Genomic DNA, 8,785 nt, shown 5'->3' with positions numbered 1-8,785 from the left:
ATCTTGATTCTTAACAAACTATTTCAATTTGATTTCAATTAGTTTGTGACAATTTACACTTCTAAGTTTCAAGCCATACTATTTGGAGTTTGAAAGAATAAAAAGATTTTGAGAAATAGTAATAACTTAGTAGTTTAGAATAGCAACTCTTTCAGAACCAAGTCTAAAGTTAGAAAGACTAACTAAAATTTGAGAATCATCAACTATACCCATAGATATGCTTGCACTTAGTAGAATCGTTGACTGGTTGGTCAAATTCAAATGATAATTTTGTATTAGTTTCTACAAAATCAAATTTCATGTAGCATTTGGTTTGGACATTTTAAAACTTTTAGAGCATCCGCAATGGGCGGCTAGCGACCGGCTAGCCGATTCGTCGCGCTGGCCGATCGGCTAGCGACCGGCTAGCCGATTCGTCGCGCTGGCCGATCGGCTAGCCGAACCATTGCAATCGGCGAGGACGAAATCGGCGAGCGGATCGGCGTGGGCCGGCCGATCGCTCGTCGCTGGCCGAAGCGCTGGCCGATCGGCTAGCCGCCATTGTGGCGGCCCGATCGGCCAGCGCCGAATTTTGTTTTTTTTTTAATTCTTTTTTTTTAAAAAAAATTTAATTCTTTTTTTTAATTTTTGAAAAACTATATAAACGCGATTTTCTCTATCTCTAAATTTCTGTACAAGAGCAACATCTAGCGATGGACAACAACAACTAGCCCCCGTTCGGCTAGCGGCAAACTATAACAAATTCAAGGTGGCTCGTGTGTGGAAGCCCGGATTTTTTTTATTATGTTATTTTTATGATTTTTAGTTAATGTACTTTTTTTTATTTAAATAAAATTAATGAATTTTCCCGTATATGTCTCGTAAATTTAATTCCGTATTTTAATCGTAATTTTAATTCCGTAAATGTAGTATATTTTGAATTATTTTTATTGCAGCTGGCCTATGGCTGGCCTAAATCTGATGTGGCAGGAGGATTTTGTAGTGCTGCTGACGTGGCAGGGGAGAGAATGGCTGGCCTATGGCTGGCCTAAGCACCATTGCGGATGCTCTTAGGCCAGCCATAGGCCAGCCATTCTCTCCCCTGCCACGTCAGCAGCACTACAAAATCCTCCTGCCACGTCAGATTTAGGCCAGCCATAGGCCAGCCGCAAAAAAATAATTCAAAAAATGCTGCATTTACGGAATTAAAATTACGATTAAATTACGGAATTCAATTTACGACACATATACGGGAAATTAATTCATTTCATTCAAAAAAAAGTACAAAGTTTCAAAAAAAAAAATTACATGATTTTTTGTAAAAAAAAAGGGGCTTCCGCACACGAGCCCCGCTACTATCTACTCCTCGTCGTCGTCGCCGCCGTCATCGCCGATCGCCGATAGAAAACTCGTTAAAACAAAGTGGTGCAAATGAAAATGAAACTAAAATCGCGTCTATATAGGTTTTTAAGAAAAAAAAAAAAAAAAAAAAACGAAAATAGGCGCTGGCCGATCGCTAGCCGATCGGGCCGCCACAATGGCGGCTAGCCGATCGGCCAGCGCATCGGCCAGCGCCCCCCGATCGGCCAGCCCTAGCCGATCGTCTAGCCGATTTGCCGCTCGCCGGCCCCAATGGTTCGGCTAGCCGACCGGCTAGCGCGACGAATCGGCTAGCCGGTGGCTAGCCGACCACTGGAGATGCTCTTACACTTGGTTTGGACATTTTAAAATTTTTACACTAATTTCAATCTTCATAACGTTGCTACATAAATTTCAAAAACTTCCTCCAAGCCGATTTAATTGTATATTTTAATTTATTTTTGCACAATTTAAATTTTTGATACTAACATAATGCTCTAATGGAAATTATGGAATGGAAAATTAAGTTTGTGTATTTTGATGAAGTATTATTTGGGAAGAGAAAATTTAGCTAACTGATTTTCTCTTATATTGCTACAAAAAATCATTTCTGAATTATGATATTGAATTAATTAATATCCGTGATTTTGAATAATAAATTATCATTGAATAATAAAATTAGTTAACTTCTATGCTTGCAAGACATCGCCTTCATGTATATCTGCCATCTCCTGAGTCCTTGGCAAATTTAATAAAGCATAAAGAAAATAGGAGGAAAGCCCCACAATATTTGAATATACTTGTATACTCAAAAATATAATAAACTATTTGTAGCCCACCAACAATATTTAGAGATTGAATAGTATTACTATTTGCACTTTAATTGCTACCTCCATGTCACCTTTTTTTTTCTTGATCAATAGAACAACAGCAATTAATTAATTGATAAAATTTTGGTATATGCTTTTACTCATCTTTATGATTATTTTTATCACTTACGTTATCTTAGTAGATTGAATAAATTAGAAAGCTACTAGCCATTGAAATACAGTCTTTTGCTCGACCTTTTTGAGGATATTTATTGAACTTATCTTTTCCACGCAAAAAAGGCAAGCAGTAACGGTAGGTGCGAAATTATAATATAGAAAAGCAAACTAATATACGTATACTTTGGCTTTTATACCTTTTTTATGCAATCTTTTTGACTGAGATCGACAAAAAATTTAATCTTGCAAGGGTAGGTGGTGAGAAAACGCCAAACATTTCATTATCTTCATATGGTGAAATAATTATTTTATCTCTTACTTACATGTGCTTGCATTTTGTGGGTGCCTTGCCTATAATATAGAGATAGAGAGAGAGAGGGAGCAAGAGAGAGATGGGTTCTTATGGGATGCTTGCAAAGAGGGCTTTGCTTACTGAAACCCCTGTTATGGTTGAGGTATTGGATTTTTATCTATAAAAAATGGATTCCCTTTAAATTTCTTAATTGATTTTATAGGCATGTTTATGGTACTCTATAATTTGTAGCTGTTTTCTTGAATTTTTGATGAATGAGTAGCTTTAATTGTGAAAAAGGTGGTTTCTTTACTTGAGATTGCGTAAAAAACTAATGTTTTCATACTTTCAGATGCAGAAGCTGATCCGAGGTGTGAAAGGTTGCGTTTCTCTAGCTCAGGTTTCTTTACTTTTCCCAATGTTAAATTAAATTTTGCAACTTTTTTGTGAGATTCTATTTTTCAACATGTTTTCTGAGTTATCGAGGTTGACAAATTGAGATGTGTGAAGTGTTTAATGATTTTGTTTTGTTGAACTATGAAGTTTGTGCTGTCTAATTCTTGGGAAAGTGCATTTTCTTGAACTTGACATTTCTGTAATTGATGAAAGCTATTTTAAAGTGAGTTTAGGTTGTTCTTTTTGGAACATTGTTTGAGCTGAGATTTGTTTAATCAATGGTGTTGATTGGGATTAGTTTATGGTTTCTAAAGGTTCTTGATCGTATTGGCAGACAAAAGCTCCTGCATCTTGAGATTTGTATTCTTGAATATGGCCTTTCTATATAACTACTGCATCTAACTATAGTTTATTGTGATTAATTCACTTGGCTTGTAGCAATTTTATGTTAAATTATGATGAAATCTGAAAAGGAGGTCTATGGTGCTGGCATTGAGATCTTTTTATCGACATAAACTGGATCCGATTTAGATGCCCTTGCTTTATGCTGGTTTGCCTTTCCAATATTGTTATTGATTTATCTTAGCACTTTGTTTGGAAGCTTAAAGTAAGCACTTGTCTTCTAGTTAGTGAACTTTAATGTGTGCATCTTTGTAGTATATTTTAGCAATCTTATCAATTTAAAATGGTGGTATTTGCAGGGGGTAGTGTACTGGCTACCACCGAAGGAGGCACTAGAGAAAGTGCAAGAACTAGTATGGGAGCCTTCAGTTAGTCGCTATGGTGCCGATGAAGGCCTCCCTGAGCTCAGAGAGGCCTTAATGGATAAGGTCATATTTGTTGGTTACATAAAAAAATTCTTCTTTCTCCTAGTGCTTGTTTTTTGCAATGCATCCCTATTCATGATTGAGGATATTCATAATATGCCTAAGCACATTTATGTCATTGTTCATTGTTTGTGTGCTTGATCCTTCTTACACAACAACCTGGTTAAATCTATCACTTTGATTCTAAAGCTAATTATTTGTTGCAGCTATCCAATGAGAACAAGTTGAAGAAATCCTCAGTGATGGTGACTGCCGGGGCAAATCAGGTGAGTGGTTCCCTCATGATATATTCTTTGTCGAACAGTATAGAAACGAGTTTTGGCATGTCAGAGGCTTATAACTATAGTGTAACTGGAATGTACATGGCACATGAACAAGCTTCTTAGCCATTTCTTTTCTGTAATGGTATTTTTTTGTGGATCTCCTTAGGGGTAGAAAAAGTTAACCAGATCGATTTTGACCTCATTTAGATGATGTGTTTTCTTGGAGATTTCTTATTAGCTCATCTGTCGGGATTTAAAATTCTCTCTGTGAGTCTTGATTTGCATACATATAGATTTTCCGCTCTGCAGAACTCGTGTTACATTGCTGATTTGAAGTTTGTTTCCAATACTTTTGTGTCATATGTAACAACACAGCATTCAGACATATTTTGCCGTAGCTAGTTTACTTCCATCATCATATTCATGTTGCATAATCTTACTATCATCGCCAAAATTTTGCAGGCTTTTGTCAATATTGTTCTTACACTATGTGATGCGCAAGATAGTGTTGTCATGTTCGCCCCATACTACTTCAATTCATACATGTCGTTCCAGATGACTGGAGTGACTGACATTCTGGTGGGCCCTGGTGATCCCAATACGCTTTATCCAGATGCAGGTCAGTCGAATCTATCGATAAAAATACTCGTCTTATTCACGATTTTGCTTGTATGATACAATTACACATGGTTTGCACTCTCATGTATGCTAGCTAGCTAACCGGTAGCAAGACTTCCGAGTCTGAATAAATGTAAGAAGCCACATTTGAATTTTATCACTACCTTCTTATTTTCCCCAAATCATAAGATTGGTGTCTATTTGATTCATCCATTCTCCATATTTGCTTCTTGTTGTTCAGTCTGTTTATACATTATCTGCCTCTGATGAGATATTGTCCATAATGGATGCGACTGCTGCGCGTCTTGATTGTGTTGTATGCTGTTCGATTTCTGTTACGTTGCTTTCATAAGTACTGAAATGCAGTCTGTTTCCAGACTGGTTGGAGACTACACTGCAGCAAAGAAAACCGACTCCAAAGCTTGTAACTGTTGTAAATCCTGGTAATCCGTCGGGAACCTACATCCCTGCACCACTTCTCCAGGTTCGTCTCTTCTTGACTCGTTTTCTATTCCATCTCTTACCTAGCCACTGCAAAATTTCCATAAACATTTCTTGCAACAATGTTTGCCTTGACACTATATTTCTCTGCATTTGCTATTTGATCAGAGGATTTCAGATATTTGCAAAAAAGCTGGATGCTGGCTTGTGGTTGACAACACTTATGAGTAAGTAAAATTTTCTCATTGAACTTACAATATTGATACCATTCGATTGATTGCTACTTTATCAGAATAATCGCAAGTTTCTTGATGCTTAGTTCGAAACAACTTTCCAACTCCCTTGTTTGTGCGGTCGAATCTTGCCTGGTTTTTTGCAGTGTTTCCATTCCAAACATGGGAAATTCAACACAATTGATACTTTCATTGCTTTGTAGGTACTTCATGTACGATGGTCGAAAGCATGTGTGCATTGAGGATGATCACATCGTCAACATATTTTCCTTCTCCAAAGCCTATGGAATGATGGGATGGAGAGTTGGATACGTAAGCTCAATTTCATGTGGCAAAAATCTATCAAATTTATCATCTTTCGAGTAGTCAGAACTTTCGATTAACCTTTCCTGATATGAAACAATCAACCGTGGCCTTGCAGATCGCTTACCCTTCGGAAGTCAAAGGCTTAGCCGAGCAACTCCTCAAGGTCCAAGACAACATTCCCATCTGTGCTTCCATAATATCCCAACAGCTGGCGCTTCACTCACTGAAGTTGGGGCCGAAATGGGTGACAGATCAAGTTCAGAAGCTCGTTGCAAACAGGGAGGTTCTTATAGACGCGCTGTCCCCGTTGGGGAAAGATTCTGTTAAAGGAGGAGAAGGCGCGATCTACTTGTGGGCAAAGCTCCCGGACAAGTACCAGGACGACTTTGCGGTCATTAGTTGGCTGGCAAAGAAGCATGGGGTGGCGCTGATACCCGGTAGCTCCAGCGGGTGCCCGGGATACGTGAGGATCTCGTTCGGGGGGCTGGTTGAGGAGCAATGCGAGGAGGCGTCGAAGAGGCTCAAGAAAGGGCTGCAACAGCTGGTAGATGAAGGCATGGTGCCATGATTTTCACTTGAATTCTTGTGGCAATTTAGCCATCAATTGTGACAGAAACAAATAATTTGTGAATTCTGAGGAAAAACTGCAGATGGAAAAGAATAAAATGTTATAAATGCCCAAATTTCCATATTTCACTTTTTCTTTGCATATGATTGATAATTGATGCCGAGCAAAATGTTGCTCGATTATTGAATTTATTATTGTTATTATTATTATTATTATTGGGAAGCCGAACCCAAGTCAATGGTAGCAGCCAATTGGATAATTAAGAAATTAAACAAACTAATAGTGGTAGTAACCAATAATATGGTACAAAAACTAGTCACACTTTTGTAAGTAAACTAGCCAATTGTGGATGGAAGTAAATATTTAAGCAAGATCATATATCAATCTTAAGTTGAGTAAAATATTTTAGCTCTATTATTGGAATATTGTGTATTTTTAAACATTCAAAATTGGCCCATTGAAATGGACATATCTGATTATCACATATGTTTATTTAACTTGGGAAAATGGACCACAAAATAAATATATATAGTTGAGTTCTAGTGTTTGTCTTCAAAGTCAGCCGAATCGGTGACAAATTATTCGAATTTAATTATGCTGATTAGTCAGAATGTTATATTCAATTATGTGTAGTTATTACCGAAAAAAAAAATAATAATAAGGTATATTGGCGTCTAATATCACAAACTTTCAAAAAGTTAGGTTTATTCCCACAAGCTTTAAAATTGATAAATAATATCACAAATTATACCCCCAGTTTGTTTTTTCCCATGAATGAAAAAATTCATGCTATTTTAATAGATTGAAGGACAATTTTGGAGGGTGTGCTTAAAGAAAAACTATCTTCAAAGATTGAAAAATTTGAAGCTCTCAAAATTGTTGTCGAGAAACTACGAAAACAAATCCGTATCATAATATTATTTGTGAGAACTTTTTCATTCGTGGGAAAAAACAAACTGGGGGTATAGTTCGTGATATTATTTGCCAATTTTAAAGTTCGTGGGAAAAACCTAACTTTTTGAAAGTTTCGTGATATTAGATGTCGATATCCCAAATAATAAAAAAACAGTGTCAAGTGTTAATTTTGGTGCTCGCCTATCGGCGTGATTATTAGTTTACTTGTCCAATCTAATGTTTGAATTGCCATATAAATATTCTGCGTGGTCCATTCATAGGCAAGGGCTCATTGTAATAGCGAAAGGGTGTATTATTATCAACAGAAATTCAGTGATAGCAATAAAATGTAAATCTTAATTTAACTGAAATTACTAATATAGCCTTATACACTATAAAAAGTCAGAGGATAGTTTTGGAATTTCACACTATAATGTGGTAGTATATAGCATATCAAACATATGTTATTAAAGACTATTATATAATGGGATATTGGCATCTAATATCACGGAACTTTCAAAAAGTTGGGTTTTTCCCACGAACTTTAAAATTGGCAAATAATATCATGAACTTTACCCCGAGTTTATTTTTCCCACGAATGAAAAAATTCATGTTATTTTAATAGATTAAAGAATAATTTTTGGAGGGTGTGCTTCAAGAAAAACCATCTTCAAATATTGAAAAACTTGAAACTTTCAAATTTGTTATCGAGAAATTACGAAAAAAATCCGTATCATAATACTATTTGTGGGAATTTTTTCGTTCGTGGGAAAAAACAAACACGGTGTAAAGTTCGTGATATTATTTGTCAATTTTAAAGTTTGTGGAAAAAATTCAACTTTTTGAAAGTTTCGTGATATTAGATGTCAATATCCTTTATATAATATACCATCAACTCAAAAACCATAAATAGAATTAAAAAACCAAGAAAAGCATTGTTGCAAAATGATTATGCTCTTATCTAAATAAAATATAAACTCCCATTCAAACACACTTATAATATACTCCTTCTGTCCCCGACTAAGAATCACACTTTGACCGGACACGGATTTTAAGAAAATGTAAAGAAAAGTTAGTTGAAAAAGTTAGTGGAATGTGGGATCTATTTTTTTATATTAGTTTTATAATAAAATGTGAGTGAATTGAGTTAGTGGAATGTGAGACCTACTTACTATTTATGGTAAAAATGAAGTGTGACTCTTAATTAGGAATAGACCAAAATGGAAAAGTGTGACTCTTAATCGGGACGGATGGAGTAATAATTTTGTAAGCTTCGATTTGACGTTGAGGATAATAGATAGGCTAATATTTTGATCAACTGTGGTCCAATTTTTCATATTTATATGGACCAGTGTGATTCATGCATGACGATGATATCAAAAGATACTACTCCTAAATTAGCTATATTCAAAATCGTAGTAATTTCAAACTTTTAAGATCATTGGCTAGTTAATGGAAATACATCTGGCCTAAAAAAAGACAGCATATAGTAATGAACTTAAATCAAGTATACTCATCTTCACTAAAATATGAATAATATTAACAATCAAAACCTTATGATTTAATTTTTTTGTTATAAATACCACACACCTACTTGGCAATGTAAAGAAACAACAACTAAAA

At 35.7% G+C, this 8,785-nt stretch overlaps 1 protein-coding gene across 1 annotated transcript; it reads left to right on the top strand.

Annotated features, from left to right (window-relative positions):
* The first annotated feature begins 2,638 nt into the window (after positions 1-2,638).
* LOC125203830 (Pyridoxal phosphate (PLP)-dependent transferases superfamily protein) lies at positions 2,639-6,396 on the top strand. The gene is made up of 9 exons (XM_048102307.2): positions 2,639-2,779; positions 2,969-3,016; positions 3,714-3,842; positions 4,046-4,105; positions 4,565-4,721; positions 5,098-5,204; positions 5,330-5,388; positions 5,598-5,706; positions 5,816-6,396. The coding sequence occupies exons 1-9, from the start codon at positions 2,717-2,719 to the stop codon at positions 6,266-6,268; spliced, it is 1,185 nt and encodes a 394-aa protein (XP_047958264.1). The 5' UTR covers positions 2,639-2,716; the 3' UTR covers positions 6,269-6,396.
* The last annotated feature ends 2,389 nt before the right edge of the window (positions 6,397-8,785 follow it).

This window comes from Salvia hispanica, chromosome 6 (genome assembly GCF_029641045.1).
Source record: "Salvia hispanica isolate PSC_SH4W2 chromosome 6, Shi_PSC_v1, whole genome shotgun sequence".
Lineage (NCBI taxonomy): Eukaryota > Viridiplantae > Streptophyta > Magnoliopsida > Lamiales > Lamiaceae > Salvia > Salvia hispanica.
The sequence above is the reverse complement of the archived record's forward strand: the minus strand, read 5'-3'. Positions and strand labels throughout refer to the sequence as shown.